Here is a 22,416-nt window from a genome sequence, read left to right as displayed (position 1 = left end):
CCTTCAGCAAGCCTGGGTGCTCTCAGTGAGCAAATCCAGCTGTCTGCACAGGTTTCTGCGGTGGCCAGCCTTCTGCTGGAAGTCTCTCCTTCCTTTTTATTTAAAATAACCTCTGGAGAGGCTTCTGTGACACCCGACAGCAGAGAGCTCTTCACACCCTACTCATTTCACGGCTACCTTTACCGGGTTTTAGGTTTCTTTTTCCATAGCACTTAACCCCATCTGATTCACTAAGTTCATAACTGGGAAAAAAGATTCCCTTTGCCTGTATGTTTTAATGTCATCTCTTACCTTTGTTTTACTGAAGAGTCAGGATTTGAACTCAAGTAGTGTCTGTAAGTATTCTACCATAAACCAAAGATTCAAATGGTGTAAATGTGACATCACTGGACCCCTTCCTTAATGCTGTATATGTGTAAGAAAAAAGTAAGTTGAAAGAAACAATGCACTATTTATTTTTTGCACAGTTCAACTGGGCACAAAGTAAGCTATAAAAATTCCCAATAATGATGTCTAAAGAAAATCCTTTGTGTATTTGGTTTTACATATTAATTACTCTAGAAAGTTTCTGAACTCTGTTTAATAGCAGATCTCCCTTCTTGATAGTTTCTTGGTACTGCCAGTTCTTGCTATCAGGTCTATAAATAAATTCAGGGAAAACATGAATTAGTTAGCAGTCACATTACTCCCAAACAATAGCTGGCCTACTTTAAAAAGAAGGCACTCTTTTTAAAGAATGTCCGTTGTTATGATAAGTATTACAAATGATACAGAAACTTAAGAGTACCTGTTCGTTTCCACTATTTCATTCACTTTATCTATTTTGCAGTGTAGCCTCCCAGCAGCAATAAACCTGGAGAGTTCCCTAATTGAGAAAGAAGGGAAAAGCGTTTAGCATTAGCCTTATAGAAAATTCTCAGAAAAATGAATTGCACTAAATACATGATTCAGTTGTCTTTCAAGGTAACATTTGGATGTACAGCAGTTGAGCTGACTCCCTTAAGAGGGACAGTTAGTGAACACACCCCTCAATCGCAGCATGAGTGGAGACTCTCTAAGTCACCGCCCCATAATGTGGGGGAAAATGAAATCCTTAGGTATCTACGAGAGCTGCACAGTAATACCAGTGAGAATATGTGGAAAGTTGACTCCTTTAAAATATCTATTTGTAATAGAACTAGGTTGAATTTAAGAGTCCTCCTAATTAAGAAAAATTGTGACAGATGACTCTCCCAGGTACCACACCATCTTGCTCGTAGCACATGAACACCCAAAGTGCCATTTCAAGTTGGTGGGCAAAGGAGGCTGAGAATGATGTGAAGGCAGCTTAACTCCCACGAATCCTAGAAACCAGGTAAGGAAAAAAACATATGCTAGTGGCGCTCTAAAGCTAGAAGTTATACAGTTCTTACCAATTTAAGATGTTTACAGAGCGTGCTCTATTTCTACACTCATTAAAAATATATTTGATTCAATGACTACAACAGCCATTGTTTCAACTGTTAGTTTTTGAATTATGTTACTGAGTGGCTTTAGGTAAACTGTAAAAATTTTTTTTTAAAGCTCACTGGTTTTAAACTCACTTGTGTTCACTTTCCAGGTACTCACATAGTTGCGTCTCCAAACTGCAGCTGTGAAACCCATCTGCATCTGTTTTTCTGGGACTGAGGTCCACAGGGCGAACTACACAAGCAGACACCCCCAGCCTTGTGAGTCCTACTAAGATCCACAGGAGAGCTGGGGAAACTCCTAAAGAGAAAGCTAGGAACAAGATGTAGACAGCAGCACTGCCCAGGGCCTGAAGGCAGACTCGGACTGAAGTGTGCCCTCTGCGGAGGTGAGACCTGCGGGGCAACTGCTGCTGTCCCTGCCCACTCACACCGGACCAGTCTGCCCTTCAGATCCACCAAGGTCATCTGTCCCTGCCCAGCGCTGCGGCTGTGCACACCACCACCTCCCCTCCAGTAAGCTAGGCCGGCGCGCTCTCCAATCTGTCTGGGCTACTCCTTCCATCTTAAGTGTCCTCTTTCATCCTATAAAAATCTTAAACATGCAATCACGTCGCTCTCAAGGCCCCAGGAAGCCCTCTGGGGTTGCTTATGCTGATTCACCAGAGGCGTCTCAGCACAGCCTCCTTTAACCACTTACTGCCCTCAATGGGTGCCTAAGTCCCATTCCCTAGATCCCAACTACGTTTTTGTCATCTCCTCATGTGCTAATCAAACATACCCAAGACGGCTCATCTTCTCCAAGCCACCCAGACGGTGCCTCATATACAGGTGTCCGGTAAGAATGAGCCAGACATCTGCTGTGTAAACAGAACCTAAAAACCAGAGTTGCATCCTAAGTTCCAAACAAAACACCTACCAGCAAAATTACGCAGACCTTACATGTCTCAGTAACAGTTGTGTCTGTCCAAATAATGGCTCAGTCCTTTTCTCCACCAGTATCTTACTGAGTCCAAGGAAATGGAAAACGGAAGTACAAGTGTTCTTTAAACTTACAGAAAGATTTCACCAAAACTCATAAGGTAGGAAACAAACTTAGAGCAAGGCCTTTCTAGGCAACACCACATCTCAGTGTGTGCTTGAAACCTCTGCCTCTAAAGCTGGGCTGCGAGCATGAAGGGAACAACTCAGTAATTCAAATACCACTGCAGTGGCCTACAGCAGCTGCTAACAACACTTCCTACTTCAGTGCGCCTCATCCACAGATTCGGCTGAGCCTCACCCTGCTCCCAAGGAGCAACGGCCTCATCGCCACTGTTAAACTAAGAAACAGCAAAGGAAGCCAGACCAACCCCCTCTTCTCATGCGCTGCTCACGACAGTGAGCGCCTCCACGTTCACCCCATGAGGAACAACTCCAGTGCCCCCCAACCAGACCTACTCTCACCAAGGAAAGCAAACCCCTCTGAAGCGTCCAGCCTTCTACTTTGCTTTGGAGAATAAACTACTCTCTGCCTTTCTTCTTTCAAAGGAAGAGAATGAGGAAACTTCTGGCTCCATAATTTGGTTATATTTCATGTGTTTTGCTGATTGTAAATATTACTCTCAACCAACCCATGAAGAAGTAAGGTAAAGCAAATACTGTGATGATAGAATCAAGAATAAATCTTTACAATTTCTCCATGTTTGAAATTTTTTGTAATAAAACATTAGAAAAAACAAAATGGCTAAACAGAGTATGGTCTTTCAAAAATGAAATGCATGAGAAGTTCCTTAGAAACTACTATATAAGCACTCGGAGCCACTGCAGACTAATCCTCAGAGCCAACAGTTGAAGCTTCAGGGACCACTTCTAGCAAGAGGCCATCTGCACAGCTCACCCTCTGAATATCTACTTCGCCCCAGTTCCCCACCCCTGCCCCCTCGGTGTGTGAAGACACACCTCGTTACTTACCCCAGGCCCTACACACCTATACACCTGCCTGCCTCCCACTGGGCTGCAGCGATGCATCTCTCTGCACCATCTGATTATCGCTGCAGACTACTTCTACCTGAAATGACACACACATTGACTTGCCAACTCGCCCCAAAACTAGAATGAAACTCCATGAAGACAGACCTGGAATAATGCCAACCATACAGTAAGGGCTTAGTACCTATCTGATGAACCTTTGAATCAAAGTCTTTGATTTTTAGCAACCAAAAAATTGAAGGCATTCTCAGAAGAGATGGGACCCAATGAGAAGTGTAAGACAGTGAGCTAACAGTCACTACTGTCGTACCAGAGTGGATGTCAACAGTGTAACAGACACCACTTTGCTACCACAGCACCAAAGTAGAAACACACAACGAGAATATGTGCAAGTGGAGAGAGTGTACAAGTTTACACACTCAAAGGTATAACTGTAAAGAATAAATTAACACAATGCTGTTCAAACTTACTGATCAATGAACTCCACACCAACACCAAAAGCTTCTGCCATATAGCCCAGGGTTAACGACCGGTACGACTCCAGCAGCTGACTGTACGCGTGGATTCGCATTTCTCGCACATAGTATCGATAATGAGGTGCAAAAAGCCAGTCCTTTTTCATTTCCTGTTCCACAACAGCTGCAAGGAATAAGATGACACACTATAACAACCTCCCTTTGGATAAACTGATAAACTGGAGGGCGGATTTATAACATGATAAAAATTAATAGCCTTGATCTACAAAGTGTACACAGAATATTAATGAGCAATCCACAGAAGTACAATCATTTTCCTGAATAACAGTACCTATTACCGTTCTAAGTAATGAGGATATGATAGGAAACCACAAGATAAGATCTCTGCTGCCACAGCAACTCAATTTCCAAAGGGAAGAAGAGAGAAATGAAGAAACAAGGTAGGCTCCTAGAATAACAAGCTCTGTGAAAATAAAACTGTGACGTGAGTAGTGAGCAGGGGGCCCTCCCCGAGACTGGAGTGGACAGGGAAGTGCTCTCTGAGGAGCCAGCCGCACAGAGAGCGGGAGACTCAGAGCAACAGACTCGGCAGGCAGAGCCTGGCTCAGCCCTGGACCAGAAAGGGGGGCGGGTTCAGAGGGTGGCAGGGGGACAGCTATGCAGACAGGGAAGGTGAGCAAGGAAGACAGTCAAGCGTATACTTATTTCTGGCTAGAATAGATTAAAATCCTTGGAGAATTTCTCCTTTTTTGAGTTTTTGGGTGGGGTGGGGAGGGGTTCAAACGTTACACTTTGGCGAGGCGGAGATGGATTCTCTTATTAGATATCCAAGTTGAAGATCCCAAGGCTTGGGTCTGGTGGTCGCTGGCAGGTTTGGGGCTGGAGACTCACATTTGGAAATCCCTGCCATCCACTGTAGTTGATGACAGAATACAGCTAGAGATAAGGGCAGTGACCGCGCCTAGGTCAGTTAGCCACTGAAAGGCCTAACAAAGGATAAGGCACAGCTGGAGAAAATGCAGAATTCAATACACTGACGCACTAAGGCGTTGAAAAAAGGTTAACTGGCCCTTCCAAGGAGGTCCACCTACTAGATCTGCCACTACGTATACAGCGTCCAACGCGTAAGAGCCACTTAAAAACACTTACTGACCCAATGCCCAGCTATTTGTATGGAGACATGAAGAAATATTCATTATATTTTAGGAAAAAAGCTACTTAAAAACCCTAAAAAGCTACTTAGAAACCTGCATGCAAAATACATCTACATATATTTCACAGTGCTTCGTGCCTGTGTCTCGGACACAACAGCCCTTGGAACCTGAGCTCAGCAGTTGCCTCACGAGAAAGAGCCCAGGCAGGCCAAGGATAGAGCGCCTCTTTCTTCTTCATGTGATATGTTTGAAAATTTTCCACGTATACAGAAAACCTCGGGGTTTTGGGGTGACTGTTATTTTCCAATTTTCAAAGTACATAATGAATAACAGTTCTGGGAGGATATATAACTATCTTAAAATGATTCTGGAACAATTCTGTGTAATTTATAATATGAATTTGGACATTAAGACTTTCTCAGCTCGGTTTATTTGTAAACTTCTGAAAACTAGGTTTTACCTAGAAAAGGATGTTATTTCCTCTTTCAAATAAAATATTTCAAAATACACAGCCTATGAATACTTAGCAAAGCAAAAAAGCTTATTACAAAGCCAAATAAATGTGACATATCTCACTATACAGGAGCAGATGTAAGTGATACAAATGATAACTTGTCAAAAGCTTCATCTCTCTCTCTCCTTCGCATTTAAAATGCCTGGAAAGTGGAAGGCGGTCCCAAGCCCGGCCTCACTGTCCCGGGGTGCACAAGGGCTGCTCTGCCTGCACCCCCCTTGCAGGTGAGTAGGTAAGCAGACTGTGATACACATGCATCGAAATGCTACTCACAGGAAAATACAATGAACCACTGCAAAGAAATGGCAATGACATGGACTTTAGTGCAAGAAATGTACCAGTTGTACTACAAGGCTGGTAGTCAGCAGTATGCTACGGACACAGAAAGACAGATCAATGGAACACAGAAGCAAGTCCAGAAATAAACAGACACCTATGACCAATTAATCTATGACAAAAGAGGCAAGCATATACAATGGAGAAAAGACCGTCTCTTCAGTAAGTGGTGCAGGACAGCTCCATGTGACAGGATCAAATTGGAACATTCCCTAACACCATACACAAAAATAAACTTGAAATGGATCAAAGACCTAAATGTAGGAAAACAAAGAATACTCTGACATAAATCACAGCAATGTCTTTTCTGATGACCTCCTAGAGTAAAAAATAAACAGGAGTTAATTAAAGGCTCCTTCACAGCAAATGAACCACAGAACGAAAAGACAACCCATAGAATGGGAGACATTTGCAAACAAAGCAACCTACAAGGGGTTAATCTCCACAGCACACAAACAGCCCCTGAAGCTCTGTCAAAAACCAAACTACCCAATCACAAAACTGGCAGAATTTCCCTGGGGGGTCAGTGGTTAGGACTCTCTGCTCTCAATGTAGGGGCAAACCTTTGACCCCTGGTCAGAGAAGATCCCACATGCCTAGCAGCCAAAAAAGAAAAAATGGGGGCAGAAGATCTAAATAGACATTTCTCAGGGGAAGAAATACAGATGGCCAAGACGCACAGGAAACATCAGTAATTACCAGAGAAATGCAAATCATAACTATAATAACGCATCACCTCATATTGATCTGAATGGCCATAATCAAAATGTCTACAATAAATGTTGAAGAGGGTGTGCAGGAAAGGGAACCTTTTTACACTGTCGGTGGGAATATAAACTAGTAACAGCCACTTTGGACCAGAATATGGGGTTCATTGAAAAACTAAACATAGAACTACCATATAATCCAGCAGTTCCCCTCCTGGGCATATATATATTCAGAGAAAGCCATAATCTGAAAAGATACATGCACACCAATGCTCACAGCAGCATTTTACAACAGGTAGGACAGGGAGGCAGCCTCTCTGCCAGCAGAGTATAAATATGAGTACATACACATAATGGAATGTTACTTCAGCCACAACAAAGAACGAACTAATGCCTTCACCAGCAACGTGGATGGACCTGGAGATGCTCACACTAAGTGAAGGAAGTCAGAGAAGGACAAAAAGCCCATGATGTCACTCACGGGCAGAACGGAAAGCCCATACATAGGACCTCATTTACAAACACTAAGACTCACAGACTTTGGTAAGCAGGACAAACTTCTGGTTACCAAAGGGGAAAGGAGGGTTGGGGGGAGGGAAGGCATGCATTAGGAGGCTGGGGTTTACACGTACCCAGTAATATATGACATGTACTTTACAACACTCTGTGAGAATTAGATAGGAGAAGACTCTGAAGAAGTATACACATATGTATCATGTAACTGAGTCAGTCTGCTTAATACCAAAACCACCACTGGGTAAATCAACTCTACTCCAGCACACAATAAACATTAAATTTAAAAAGAAAAGAGACTAAAAAAAAGAGAGAGACGTCAACAATGTTACCTCAGGCCCGGGTGTCCTGGGATGCGGTCGCCTTCCTGGAGCCCGAGCAGCCTGTTCCCAGGCAGGAGTGGGGTGGAGCTGAGGGAACGGGGGAGATGCGCCTGCAAAGGAGCCCCTCCCCTGGTCCCCTGTGAATGGGACCCCAATCTCCAGATCTGGGGGGGGGGGGGGGGGGGGGGGGCCCTCTCCGAGCGCTCAGTCAAGCCTAGAACACCCAGATTACAGTCGAGCCGCTGGGCAGGAAGAGCTCTGACATGTCACCTGGTCTCCGAGTCCCCTCGGGTGAGGCTCCCACCAGCAGCTCCCCTCCTTGGAGCCGCCCTCCCCCAGTACCCTCAGGAGCACAGTTCAGGGAGGTCTTGGGATTTGGGGGAGTGCAGGAGAAGGGAAAAAAGTCAAAAGACCCGAGCCCTGGCACATTCCACTCTAATCTACAACCCCGGAACACAACTTTCTCTAGGGCTCCGACTGCCCAAGAAACTGGAGGGGAGCATGGAGGACTGCCGCCCCCTTGTGGACGTTTCCTGTAACAACAGCCTGAAAACCGGTTAACAGACACCAAGGGACGCTTTCATGCAAAGACGGGCACAGTCAAAGAAACGGTGTGGACCTAAGAGAAGCAGAAGACATTAAGAAGAGGTGGCAAGGATACACAGAAGATACAAAAAGATCTTAGTGACCCAGACAACCACCACAGTGAGATCACTCACCTAGAACCAGACATCCTGCAGTGTGAAGTCAAGTGGGCCTTTAGGAAGCATCACTAGGAACAGAGGTGATGGAATTCCAACTGAGCTATTTCAAATCCTAAAAGATGATGCTGAGAAAGTGCTACACTCAATACTCCAGCAAATTTGGAAAACTTAACAGTGGCGACAGGACTGGAAAAAGTGTCTTCGTTCCAATCCCAAAGAAGGGCAAGGTCAAAGAATGTTCAAACTACCGCACAATTGTGCTCATTTCACATGCTAGTAAGGTCATGCTCAAAATCTTCAAAGTAGGCTTCAGCAATATGTGAACTGAGAACTTTCAGATGCACAAGCTGAGTTTAGAAAAGGCAGAGGAACCAGAAATCAAATTGCAAACATTTGCTGGATCATACAGAAAGTAAGGGAATTCCAGAAAAAGATCGACTTCTGCTTCATTGACTATGCTAAAGTCCTTGACTGTGTGGATCACAACAGACTGTGGAACATTCTTAAAGAGATGGGAATACCAGGCCACCTTAGCTGTCTCCTGAGAAACCGGTATGCAAATCAAGAACAAATAGTTAGAACCTTACATGGAACGACTGCCTTGTTCAAAACTGGGGAAGGAGTATGACAACGCTATACACTGTCACCTGTTTGTTTAACTTCTGTGCAGAGTACATCATGCAAAATGCTGGGCTGGATGAATCACCAGCGGGATCAAGATTTCCAGGAGAAATATAAATGACTTCAGATATGCAGATGATACCACTCTAATGGCAGAAAGTACAGACGAAGTAAAGAGCCTCCTGATGAGGGTGAAAGCAGAGTAACAAAGACGGCTTAAAACTCAACATTCTAAAAAAAACTACAATGATGGCATCGGGTCCCATCACTCCATGGCAAATAAAAGGGGGAAAAGTGGAAATGGTGACAGACTTTATTTTCTTGGGCTTCAAAATCACTGTGGATGGTGACTGCAGCTATGAAATTAAAAGATGCCTGCTCCTTGGAAGGAAAGCTATGACAAACCTAAATAGCACATTAACACTCACAGACGTCACTTTGCCAACAAAGGTGTGGATAATCAAAGGTATGCTTTTTCCAGTAGTCATGTACAGATGTGAAAGCTGGGACCATGAAGAAGGCTGAGCACCAAGGAACTGATCCTTCAGAACTGTGGTGCTGGAGAAGACTCTTGAGAGTCCTTTGGAGAGCAAGGGGATTAAACCAGTCAATACTAAAGGAAACCAACTCTGAATATTCACTGGAAGGACTAATGTTGAAGCTCCAATACTTTGGCCACCTGATGTGAAGAGCTGACTCACTGGAAAAGACCCTGATACTGGGAAAGACTGAAAGCAGAAGTGGGTGGCAAAGGAGGAGATGGTTGGATGGAATCACCAACTCAATGGACATGAGTTTGAGCAACCTCCAGGAGATGGTGATGGACAGGGAAATGTGGCATGGTGCAGTCCATGGGGTGGCAAAGAGTTGCACGTGATTTAGCAACTGAACAACAATATGTAAAACAGGTAATTCACAAGGACCTAATAAATAACACAGGGAACTCTACTCAACACTGTAATAACCTAGGTAGGAAAAGAATCTAAAGAGGAATACATATGTATCTCTGTAACTGAATCAGGTTGCTTAACACCAAAAACAAACACCACTGTGTAAATTACTCCAGCATACAATAAAAATAAAATTTAAAAAGAAAACAACAGAAATATCAGCAATATTCCCCTCAGGCCCAGGGACCTGGGCTGCAGTCACATCCCTGAAGCCTGAGCAGCCTTGGGACCCAAGGCAGGACTGGGATGGAGCTGAGGGAGCTGGGGAGGATGTACCAGCCAATGAGCCCCCTCTGGACCCTGAGTGCCTGATCCCCTGTGGATGGGACCCCAATTTCCAGATCCAGGCGAGCCCTCCTAGAGCTCAACCAAGCCTAGTGCCCCCCAGAACGGTGGACCCTCTGGGTTCAAAGAGCTCTGAAAGCCACCTGGTCTCTTAAGTCTCCTGGGGTGGGGTTCCCACCGCCAGCCTCCCTGAGTTACCCCACCTAAGCACCATAGCACCCTCAGCAGGGCAGGCTGGGGAAGGCTTGGGATTTCTCTGGGTGGGGAGGGGCGCAGAATAAGGTGGAAGAAGTGATGAGACCAGACCTGTGGAGCGCTGCGCTCTAACCTACGACCCTGGAGCACAACTTTCTCTGGGGCGCTGATGGCCCACGGATCCCGAGAGCAGCGTGAAGCGCGGCCACCGCGTGGACGTCCCACAACAACCTGAGAGCAAGCGAGAAGGAAGGGCGCTCACTTGTCTGGCTCTTTCCGACCCCGTGGACTATACAGTCCATGGAATTCTCCAGGCCAGAATACTAGAGTGGGTAGATGTTCCCTTCTCCAGGGGATCTTCCCAACCAAGGGATCAAACTCAGGTCTGCTGCATTGCAGGCGGACTCCTTACAGCTGGGCCGCCTGTGCAGCGGTGCATGCTGGCAACTCTTCAGACTCACAAGGCCTGCGGGGCTGTAGCGGACACCTGCCCCAAGCAACGTCCCAGGGCCGGTAATCAGAAAACGATTCGAGGCATGCTGGACCTTCAACAAGTCAACCTTAAGGGGTCAGCGTAAGGTACGCTGCCTTTCCCCCCTGCCCTTTTCTGAAAGCACAAGAAAATATGCTCCATGTTGCTAATTATTCAAGAAATAATTAGCACCAGTCTGACTGGTCATCATCAAAAAGACTACGAACAGCAGTTGGGGGCAGAAGCATCCATGTGTTCCGATGGCAGAGCTGCTGTGAGCCTGAAACCACCACGTCTCAGTCATCAGCTCAACTCCAAAATGAAGTAAAAAGCTTTTAAAAAAAAATTACAAACAGTAAATGTGGGTGAGTGCATGGAGAATAGGGAACCTGCCTATGCTTTTGGGGGACAATGTAAATTGCTAACAGTCACCAGAGGCGACACAATGGAGGTTCCTTAAAGAAACTAAACATAGGGCTGCCTCATGATCTGCTCTGACTCCTGGGGCTTGAGGTGGAGAAAAGCCATACTTCAGAAAGACACACACACCCAGCGGTCACTGCGGCACCATTTACATTAGCCTAACAGGAAGCACCCAAAGTCCCAGGGAAGATGGATGGATCAAGCCAGTGTTTCATACATGTACAATGAAGTATGACTCAGCCGTAGAAAAGGATGAGTTACTGTCATTTCCAGCAGCATGCAGAGACCTGGTTATGGTCACAGTAAGCGAAGGAAGTCAGACAAAGAATGACAAAAAGCCTATGAGATCACTTACTGGTCTAACCTACAGACTGATAAAAATGAACTCATTTACAAAACAGAAACAGACTCAAGAGACTTAGCATAGACACTTCTGGTTACCAAAGGAAAGGGGGGGTTGGAGAAATCAGGAGTTGGGAAGCACACACAGACTACTATCAGACAGTAAACAGCCAGCAAGGTCCTCGTGTATAGCACAGGGAGCTCTACTCAATCTTTTGTAATAACCTATATGAGAAAAGAATGAAAAAAGAATGAATATGTGTGTATGTGTGTATAACTGAATCACTCTGCTATAGCCCTGAAACTAACACAACACTGTAAATCAACTACACTCCAATAGTTTTTTTTTTAATTTTTAAATATCTGGGAAATGAGTAAATTTGGTACATATCCCATTTGTCTCTTAAATTAGACACTTCCACGAAGCACTCAATGACATATAGGCACTGTGCTCGTGTCAAGATCATTACAAAGGAAAAAAAAGTAAGGTCTGCTCCTAATAATTCTGGGTAGCAGTAGAGAAAAACTGTAATAAAACATCACAGAATAATTTGTTTTCAGAACAAGGCATATGTCCAATAAGCACATGAAAAGATATTCAAAACCATCACTGCACCCACTAAGATGCCTATAATCAAAAAAACACACAATTAACAAGTATTATGGTGGGGGCGGCGGGGACGGGACTGGGACTCACACACACTGCTGGTGGTAATGTAAAATGGTGTAACTGCTCCAGAGAACAGTTTGGCAGTTTCTCAGTTTATCTAATAGTTAGCATATGACCCAGCCATTCCATTACTAGGTATACACCCAGGAGAAAGCATACACTGTGTCCATACAAAAACTTGTATATAAACATTCATTACAACACTGTAACAATGTCCATCACCTGATAAGTGGATAAATAAAATACTGTCCCCATGCAATGGTGTGTCACTAGCTGTAAACTGAATGCAGCTCTGATATGCTACAGCACAGATGACAGTAAAAGCATTATGCTGGGCAAAAGGAGCTGAGCACAAAAGGCTACACGCTGTGTAAATCCATTTATGTGCCAGGTCCAAAATAAGCAAATCCACGGAGACAGACAGACAAGGGGCTGTGAACAGGATGGGAGGTGCCTGCTAATGGGTACAGATCATCTTTCGGGTGATGAAGATGTTCTGCAACCAGTGGTGTGGTTGCACACCCTGTCAATAGATGGGGCATAAAATAAGAGCTCCAGAAATGGAGAGAAGGGGTTTATTAAAAACCTCTTTGGCTGAAGGAATAAGGGGAAAGTTCCACATCTGAGCAGAATATGGACCATGGGATCCACAGCCATAAAAAAGGGAAAAGGGCAATTCCACACTTCAACCGTGTGGGCAAACACGAGAGGACAGGACCCCTCCACACCTGAGGAGCACTGTTCCCACGCTGCATATAAGAGAGTATGAATCCCCGTGGGGTTTCCCAGGTGGCTCAGTGGCTTCCCAGAAGAATCCACCCGCCAGTGCAGGAGACACAGATTCGATCGCTGGGTTAGGAAGATCCTGTGGAGGGTGAAATTGCAACCTACTCCAGAATTGTTGCCTGGAAAATCCCATGGACAGAAAGAGCCTGGCAGGCTAAACAGTCCACGGAGTTGCAGAGAGTCAGATATGACTGAGCACAGACACGTGAATTCCCACCAGGCAGCCGAACTTTCTAGGCGTGGAGAAAGCACGCCATAAACACTGGGCCAACACTCACTCAGAAAATAAAAGACCGTCATCTGGAGTCCTCCTTTCCCAAGTTTTGTAAATGCTGCCTATTTATATGAACCAAATACCTTCTGAAACTTGCAGCAGACAAGAGAATTATCTATGCCAAGTTGTTTTCAGTTTTAGGAAAATCTGGGAAGGAACCCTGGGTAGAACACCACAAGCACATTCAACAGATTTTTCTCAACCAACATCCCTGAAAACGATTTGCAAATCAGCACAAAGACTCAGCTAATGCACAGCTAACTCAATTGAAAGAGTCAAATTCCCACACATCAGTCCCCAAAACACTCAATGCTTAGAGCCATTTGCTCACTCCTGCTTTACATCCCCCACTGCTGCTAAGTCACTTCAGTCGTGTCCGACTCTGTGCGACCCCACAGACGGCAGCCCACCAGGCTCCCCCGTCCCTGGGATTCTCCAGGCAAGAACACTGGAGTGGGTTGCCATTTCCTTCTCCAATGCATGAAAGTGAAAAGTGAAAGTGAAGTCGTTCAGTCTTGTCTGACTCTTAGTGACCCCATGGACTGCAGCCCACCAGGCTCCTCCATCCATGGGATTTTCCAGGCAAGAGTACTGGAGTGGGGTGCCATTGCCTTCTCCGTTACATCCCCTACGACTCTCTAAACCAGGGGTCGGGCATACTTCCTCAGCAGAGAACCAGACAGCTGATCTTTCTAGCTGGTGAGGGCCGCGGGACTGTCATGTATTTTCTTTGTTCTGTTTTGTTAAAAAATCCTTAAAAAAAATGTAAACATCAATCTTACCTTGTGGACCACACAAAAAGATATTTGATCAAAGTCTAAACAAGAATGGGCAAAAGATTAACCACGCTGACCAAAGAACAACAGCTATCTCTGCACACTGTATTTTTCATATATGTGAAAAATCACCTACGGTTATCTACAGACAGAGTCAGGAATAAGATGAAGACAGCCCCAACAAGCAACTCTACCCTTACCTAATGACTGGAAGAAAACAGAGTAACGGCATTCGTAGAGTGAAAACAGATACTGGCGAACAGCTGGAAGACTGTGCAACACTTCAAGAATCTCTGCTCCTTTAATTACCTAGGAATTTTTAAAAAAACAAATGTATATTTTAATGATTATGGTTTATTTACTTTGGAAAAGCATGGCGTATTCTTTAAATATGAGTATGAAAGACTCAGTCTTTACCTTTTCCCTGAGATCTGGTCTTTCTAAGGCAATCATGCTGACATAGACGGTGTAAGTCACAAAGGTTTTATAATCCATGAGTTCATAGGATGTAAATGTCGAAACTGTATCAAGGAAGAGTTCAGCTGCCTGTTTGAAATCACGAATAGCTACACAATAAAGACCTTGATATACTTTTAGGCGGTTCCTCCGGTCCCAATCTCCTCCTTCCTCTATCAAGCTATAAAATTAAAACAAAAGTCATAATCTGGAAATAAACAGTGCTTTTTGCAAGCTTTGTATTATTATGAAAGAGAGAACAACTTGTCACAACTTAAACCAAAAAATAATAATATAAAAAGAATAGCTTCCTAAATAAGTACATTAATTATTTGACCAAATGTACTAGTTGGAAACAAAAGAAAACAGATTTCTTATATCAATTTCTTATTTATAGCATTGTAATTTAGAGGGACTATATCCCCACACACTAAAACGTACCTTTTGGCCTTTTCTGTATTTCGAGTGATGAGGTCATTATCCATGTAAAATAGGCCAATTCTCAGGAGATAGAACACAATATCCAGTCGGTGACCCAGCGCCACAGTTTTGTCATATGTCTTGCGAAAGGCTGTCAGAGCACCGTCCTGTCAAGAGAACAAGGCAAACAGGTGAAAAAGGTTCCATGTTTTGAAAGTTATAGCTGTCTAGGATTTTCTAAGCAAAGAGTGGGGGGGAAGAGGTAGGTGTGGAGACAGAAGAGTACGGCCATGAGGTGCTAACTGTTGAAGCTGGGTGGTCACTGTTCTTTCCACTTGTATAAAGTGTAAGAAATACATCAGAAAAAAAAAAAGTGTGTGTCTAAGCACATACTTATATTCTAGGGGAAAAAAACACATTCGTAGCTTATTCAGCATTGTTTCAGTTTTCTTCTTCTTTTTTTTTTTTTTATTATTGTTATTATTTTTTTTTCCAGTGGGTTTTGTCATACATTGATATGAATCAGCCATGGATCAGTTTTCTTCTTTGTTCTATATATTCAATATTTTTCCTCTCACAATTATACTACACTACTTTAAAAGTACTTTACTGTAAATTATCAATCCTAACAACTAAAGAGTATTAAAAAATTTTTACCTTAATCACTCTTAGAATGCAACTGATTATTTAAATATACAATTCTATCTCAAACCATTGTGGAATAAAATGTTTTCATTGCTTTAAAAATATGAATATGTTAAAAAAAAAAAAGAATATGTGAGACTTCCCTGGTGGTCCAGTTAGGATTAAGACTCTGCACTCCCACTGCTGTGGGTATGGGTTCGACCCCCAGTTGAGGAACTAAAATCCCACATGCTGTCTGATGTGACCAGAAAAACAAACAAACAAAAAAAACCAACAAAAAAGAAAAAAAGAAGAAAACGAGGTGAGCCTGTGACATCTTGTTGTATGAGAAAATAGGGAAGACCAATGAGATCATGTCAAAAGGACAAAGAAAGCATCTTAAAGGAACTTATACTTACAAATCTATAACAAACTGAGCACCAAAAATAATAATGACTATAATCAATACAGTACAGTGAGGAATAAAAATTCACCACGTCGGTTATTTAGTAAATAAAATATTAGAAACAAGAAAGCGGGCTTCCCTGGTGGCGCAGTGGGTGAGAATCCACCTGCCATGCTGGAGACACGGGTTCGACCCCTGGTCGGGGAGGACCCACGTGTGCGGCAGCGCAGCCAGGCCAGTGAGACACAGCTGCCGCGGCGGGGGGCCCGAGAGAAGTCGCCACAACAAGCAGCAGCCCCTGCTCGCTGCAACTAGAGAAAGCCCGCACGCAGCAGTGAAGATGCAGCACGGCCAACAGTAAATAAAGATGAGACAAACGAGGAGGAAGAAAGAAAACTCTTCATTTTAGAAGAATGCTATTTCATAAACATGGACTATATTATTAGAACATCACCAATGTACAAAATGTGGATTCAAGCATATCCTTGTTGAAATTCCTCAAGGCCTGAATCAAAAGCTTTACATTTCTCATTCATTCATAACACTGCATCCTGTTTAAAACCAAACCAAAACAAACCACACACACCACCTACAAAAGCCACACACTATTAGCCATATTTTAAACTGTTCTGTATTTTGCAACTTTTACAATAACCAGATCTTAAATCCATAGTCAGTAGGAGAAAAAAAAAACAAAACTTGTTTTAAATTTAAATTAAATAATAATAGTTCAGATCATTTAACATTTCAGCACTTTGCCAAGGTACTAGTCTAACTCCTGTGCCCCTGGGAACTATCATTATTCCGATTCAACAGCTGAGGAAACTCATCCAGTTGAGTAAATCATGATTACTGAAGCCAGAAACAGAACTCAGGCAATCTGACCCAAGAGTCCACAGTATTCAGTTTTTTAAAGTTAATGTCACGTTATCCATTACTTCAGGGTACACTGCTTAAAATAAAGGACATCCAAAGCCCATCCTCTTAACCACTGTTATACAACAACTAGGTTAAAACTTAAACGACCTGATGCTTGCAGGTGCCCCTCCTAAGCCCTGATGGTATAAGTTAGGTTGGCTGCTGGGCTGAAGGACACTCAGATACTAACACAAAAATTGTTCTCTGTCCCTGAGATTTCATCTCAGCATACACACTGGAGAGACATAAGCATCTATACACAGAGGCACACACAAGCATGTTTCTACAGCAGCAGCGTATCTTAGCAAAAACAGCTGAAAACAGCAGGCAGGTCCAACCACTGAACAGCTGAAAAAAGCACAGCATCACCCTACCACAACAGACTGCTAACTAGCAGTGAACCGGAATGAGCAAGATGTCAGCATACTAACATGGACGGTCACTCAGACATAATTTTGAAAGAAAAAATAAGGACAGCATGAGTACACTTTGATTCCGGTAATTTAAAACCACCTTTTTAAACCAATTCTGCCTAATTTCTACAAGTACATACACGTGACTACAATCGTACAATAAGAGAGTTAAAAAGATGATCTTCAGGGGGCAGGAAAAAAGAAAGATTAAATGAAACTTCAGCATTAACTCTAAGATTTTAGTTTCTTACAAGGAGAGGATTACTTGTGTAAACAGTAATTTTTAAAACGCACCAGAACCAATGCTTCCCAACCAAGACAGGTTACAAAAGTAAACTACGGAAGACATCCAAGTTTGGTAAGACAGCAGACAAGCGTGTCTGCACACGCACTTCTCTGAACCACAGGGAGAGATGGGGAAAAATACCCACCTGGCTGCTATTTGGGGGGCAGGTGAGAGAAACAGTGTAGCAAGAAAACTATTAACTTTTTCCTCGTTCATTTCTGCACTGACTCACGAGTTCAGGTAAGCAGATTACCTGTGCAGTTTTTGGAAGAGGGTAGTTAATGTTTAAAATGAGACCCTGAACAGTGCCCATTTCAGGCTACACAGACAGGAGACACCACCACACCCACCTTGTCGCCTATCCGGCAGAGGTACTCGGCCTTTGCCATCATCGCGTCTCGGATCTCGCTCTCCCCCAGATTCTTCTCTGCATCCTCCAGCTCCTCATCCAAACGTTTCAACTCGTCTTCGTTTGCCTTCTTCATTTTGTTGAGCAGGTCCACGTCCATCTGCCACTCCAGGGACTTGCACAAGGCTTCGTAATAAGGAGCCATGTCTGAAAGAGAGCGAGAGGGGTGTGACTAAGGCGTGGGCCTCCCCTCTCCTGCCCTACAGTGCCTACCCCCATCTTCTTCCTTCCACACAAGCTGTGAGGTCGTCCGCCAGACCCCTGCCCACTAGCAGGAAACGGCTGGGCACCACGAGGTGCTTGCTACTGGGAGGGCAGCATCAGGACCCGGCCTGTCACCGCCGCCCTCTCCCAGGGCCGGGGATAGGGCAACCCTCGGTCTGCCTCTCGGGAGCTGAGGTACTCAGTTAAGAGAAAGGGCGAGCTTGTTTACAGACACACACACCTCAGACCCGTGCACTTAAGGGTACAGAGCCCGCTGCCATCACTACGGGAAGGGCAAAAGGAACCGCTGACAAGCTTCCCCTCCACCGGCAACGCTAACGTCCCCGAGACCAGTCGCCAATGAGAATAAGCCCTGTCTCTGGCTCGGGGCTCAACACCTCGGGATCCCCCCAACCTGGTCCCAAGGCGGGACGCGCAGAGAGCCGCACGCCACTCTGAAAGCCTGGAGGCGCCGAGAAAAGGAAAGCCCCGAGGTGCGGATAAGCCGGTCTGATTTCGGGGTCCCCGTCGGGGCAAACCGCTCAGGCTCGGGAGCGCGGGGCCGCCGGGGCCTAGGCCGCTGACTCGGCGCTCCCGCGGGCCTCACTGTTATCGCGGACGGCTGCCATCAGCTCGTCGCGGACCGCTGCGTCCCCGCGGTGCTCGGGCAGGCTGAGCAGGAAGCGCAGCTGCGCGATGCGCAGGTCCGGGTTCTTGGGCAGACCCTCCTCTTCTAGGTTCTCCAGCGGCATCGCGGCGGCGACAGCAGCGGCTCCGAACAGACGGCAACTCACAGCGGAGACCCGCGGCGGCGGAAGTAGGAGGAGACCCCGACTGCGCCCGGACGCCTCCAGCCCGGCTTCCGGTCCCAGCTCCGCCTCCGCCCGCAGCGGCCCCTGCTGGACACCCCCGGATATGCTCACCCGGCCCCGCGGTTTTCCCCCACTCCCAGATAGCAGAGTCCCAGGGAGGGTGGTACCCACCTCCAAAGTCAGATTTTCTAAACCTCTTTCTCCCTCTATTTTTTAGCTATTTCGTTGTCCAATCCGTTTGTAATTAATAGAGGCTGGAAATCTTGAGAATTTTGAAAATATAACAACAACAGTAACAACCACAACAAAAAACCACCGCTACAGTTGTCTAGGCCTCACTCTTTCCCTTTTACCTTTCTTCTTATACCGATTTCTTAAAAATATGGAAGTATAGTTGTTGTACAATATTACATAAGTTTTAAAGGCTATACTCCATTTATAGTGGGCTTCCCAGGTGGCTCAGTGATAAGGAATCCACCTGCAATGCAGGAGACGTGGGTTTGATCCCTGGGATGGGAAGCTCCCCTGAAGGAGGAAATGGCAACCACTCCAGCATTCTTGCCTGGGAAATCCCACGGACAGAGGAGCCTGGTGGGCCACAGTCCCTAGGTTGGCAAAGGAGTCAAACGTGACTTGGCAGTTAAGCAACAACTCCATTTATAGTTATTATTAAAACAAACAAACAAATAGGTTGTATTCCCCGTGTTGGACAACAGATCCTTGTAGCTTATTTTATACCTCATGGTTTGTACCTCTCACTCCCCTCTCCTGAAATGCCCTTCAATTCTCTCCCCCCACTGGTAACCTCTAGTTTGTTCTCTATATCTGTGAAGACTTTCACTTTTATGTGGAACTCACTTTAATTCTCTTGAGGAAGTAATACTATTACCGCATCTTGTAGATAAGAAAAACAAAGCACAAATAAGTTAGGGAACCTGGTCAACCAAGGTTATGCACCATCTACGTCTGAATGAAAACCTCTGTCTGCAGCTCTGAAATCCATGTTCCTTCCACGCTTCTCAGAAAATGGCTCCCAAATTCCAGTCATAACACCACAGCACCTCCGCTTTGTATCATCATAATTTAAATCACTGCATGCCTATATTTTCAGACTCTTTTTGTTCATATTGCTACAGTCTTCAGTATTGGTAAAGGTTACATGAAATTCCACCCAGTGGATTTCCATAATTTACTTTTACTCATCCTTCCATTAGAAATCCCCTTAGGTTGTCTAAAGGTATAGGTTGTTATCTTCCTATTATAAAAACCAAGGTGAACACCTTAGAATGCACAGGGTATTTTGTAGTTTACATTTTTCCCCCTTAGCATAAAATCCCATGCAGGATTGATAGGCACAAAGAAGACATGCTTTGTGATTTTCGGATATTGAATATTAAATGGTTTTCAGAGAGTTAAACTGTTTACCCAGCCACTGAACCATTTGGAACTGTCACATTCTCACCAGCAGAAGGCACTACCATATGTTTTTAATATCATGTCTGTTTTTGGTAAAAAAAATAAATATTTTGAAGGCAACTCAAATGACAGAGAAAATGCTGAGAGCACAGAAAAAAATCGCCAACACTCCTCCACGTTAAACTTCTGGAGCTTCCCAGGTGGTGCAGTGGTAAAGAATCCGCCTGCCAGTGCAGGAGACGCAAGAGACATGGGTTCGATCCCTGAGCTGAGAAAATCCCCTGGACTAGGAGATAGCAACCCACTCCAGTATTCTTGCCTGGGAAATCTCAAAACAGAGGAGCTTGGCAGGCTATAGTCCATTGGATTGCAAAGAGTCAGACAGGACTGAGTGACTGAGCACCCTAAGTACAAAGAACCTTGTAAACCTCTTTCATTCATTCATTCAACAAACATTACTGCACGGCTGCAAAGTACCAGGCACAGACATAGCCTCTGGGAACGGAGCAGTGAAGAAAATGTGGGCCCTGTCTGCATGGAGCTTACGTTCTAGAGACACGGAGTTTCACGGAAACTCATCTAGGTTACATATTAATAGGCTTATTTTGAACTTGTACCTTATGAACTGCTTTGTTCACTCACCATGTAGGGTAGATGTCTTTTCATGCCAGTAAATATGGATTAACATCATCACTTCTAATGACTACACAGGAATCCATTTCTTGCATGTGCCAGCTTTTCCTCTTTCAATGCTTAACTCCTTTCACTCTGAATCATTTTCATTTTCTCACTCATTTTCAGATACCACCAAGTTGATCATCTATGTGCATGTGTTTTCACACTTGATTTATTATTCCTTACCTCAAATCCCTAGAAGTAAAACTGTTAATTAAGAGGGTCTGTACATTTTATATTTTGACAGAGTAGAGAAGGATTATATAAATTATTTTTCTAAAAATTAGATACCAACTTACATTCCCACCAACATTAAACACAGAGTCTGTCTCCCTCTCTGCCAAGACCTTTTCTTCACCCATTTTAATCTTCAGCAACAAAACATGTTTTGCTTTCCATTACGTTTCTCTTATTATTATGAGGTGAATGTCTTTTCACATTCGTGCTGACTCTGTATTTTTCTGTTTGATGAAACTGCTACCTTGCTTTATCAATTCCTCTATATAATCTTCCTTATTGATCGAGCACTCTTCATATCTTCAGGATATAACTGCTTGTCAAGAAATGCAAAATTTCTTATAGTCATTTTCTACATTTTTAATGAATTTTTTCAACATAGATGTTTATAATGTTTATACAGTTAAATTTATTATTCTTTTCCTTTATGCTCCCTGATAGCATTATCAAGTCATATTAAGACATTTCCAACACCATGGTTTAAAAAATATTCACCCATGTTTTCCTCTGGCATATTGATGCTTTTCTCTTTTGTTCTTTCTCGCTTTCTGCACTTAAATCTTTGATCCATCTGGAATGTTCATCTAAAGAGAAATATATAGGTATATCATATTTAAAATATTTTTATAACTTACTTGGCAAAAAAAAAAAAAATTCTAGCCCAGAATCTATTACTTGACCAAAGATTTGACAGCAAAGAATATTTCCGACTAGCTCTGTCTGAATGAAACAAGCCTGTCCCCAAATGCCTCTCAGGAGTACCCCTCTGTCACGTGACCCAGAGCTGAGCAGATGAAGTGAAGCTGAAGGAAACTGACATTGGCCGGTTGGCAGTTCATGACTCATTTGGCTTGTCTCAACTCGAGCTGGTTGGGCAAGTTCAGTTTTCTTCTGGAGAATCTGAAGTGGGAAACTCCCTGAGGGTGTTCAGACAGTAGCAGTCAGGGGAGCCACCACCTGAACAAGAGTCTGAGAAGAGAGAATAGTAAAAACTAAGAGAGATATTCTACAACGGAAGCACATGGCATCTCTAGGTGGACAGAACCCACTGAGGAGTCAGCGATATGGATTTTTTTTAAAAAGATACCTCTCTCTGAAAACTTAGAATAATGAGTACAAAGAGAGAATTCCAGAGGTTTTCAAAGAAAAGAAAATGGGAATTCCCTGGCCAGTGGGTCCAGGGGTTAAGACTTGGCACTT

General features: G+C 44.1%; 1 protein-coding gene across 1 annotated transcript; it reads right to left on the bottom strand.

The window, feature by feature from the left end:
* Positions 1–431: 431 nt before the first annotated feature.
* On the bottom strand, positions 432–18,909 carry PSMD6 (proteasome 26S subunit, non-ATPase 6). Its single transcript, XM_061128155.1, has 8 exons — positions 18,684–18,909; positions 17,814–18,019; positions 14,838–14,983; positions 14,358–14,577; positions 14,141–14,249; positions 3,890–4,058; positions 788–865; positions 432–638 (listed from the first exon to the last, which is right to left on the bottom strand). The coding sequence occupies exons 1-8, from the start codon at positions 18,826–18,828 to the stop codon at positions 542–544; spliced, it is 1,170 nt and encodes a 389-aa protein (XP_060984138.1). The 5' UTR covers positions 18,829–18,909; the 3' UTR covers positions 432–541.
* Positions 18,910–22,416: the final 3,507 nt, after the last annotated feature.

The sequence above is a fragment of the Dama dama genome, chromosome 24, assembly GCF_033118175.1.
Source record: "Dama dama isolate Ldn47 chromosome 24, ASM3311817v1, whole genome shotgun sequence".
NCBI lineage: Eukaryota > Metazoa > Chordata > Mammalia > Artiodactyla > Cervidae > Dama > Dama dama.
This window is presented reverse-complemented; position numbering and strand designations above follow the sequence as displayed.

Bases quoted from the DNA above. Each gene is read 5' to 3' on its own strand.
- PSMD6 (XM_061128155.1), bottom strand. From the start codon at position 18,828: ATGCCGCTGGAGAACCTAGAAGAGGAGGGTCTGCCCAAGAACCCGGAC. The intron at 14,578-14,837 runs GTACGTTTTAGT...TTAATTTTATAG, and splicing joins AATACAGAAAAGGCCAAAAG to CTTGATAGAGGAAGGAGGAG. The intron at 866-3,889 runs GTAAGTTTGAAC...TTTCTCAATTAG, and splicing joins GGTGTGGAGTTCATTGATCA to GGAACTCTCCAGGTTTATTG.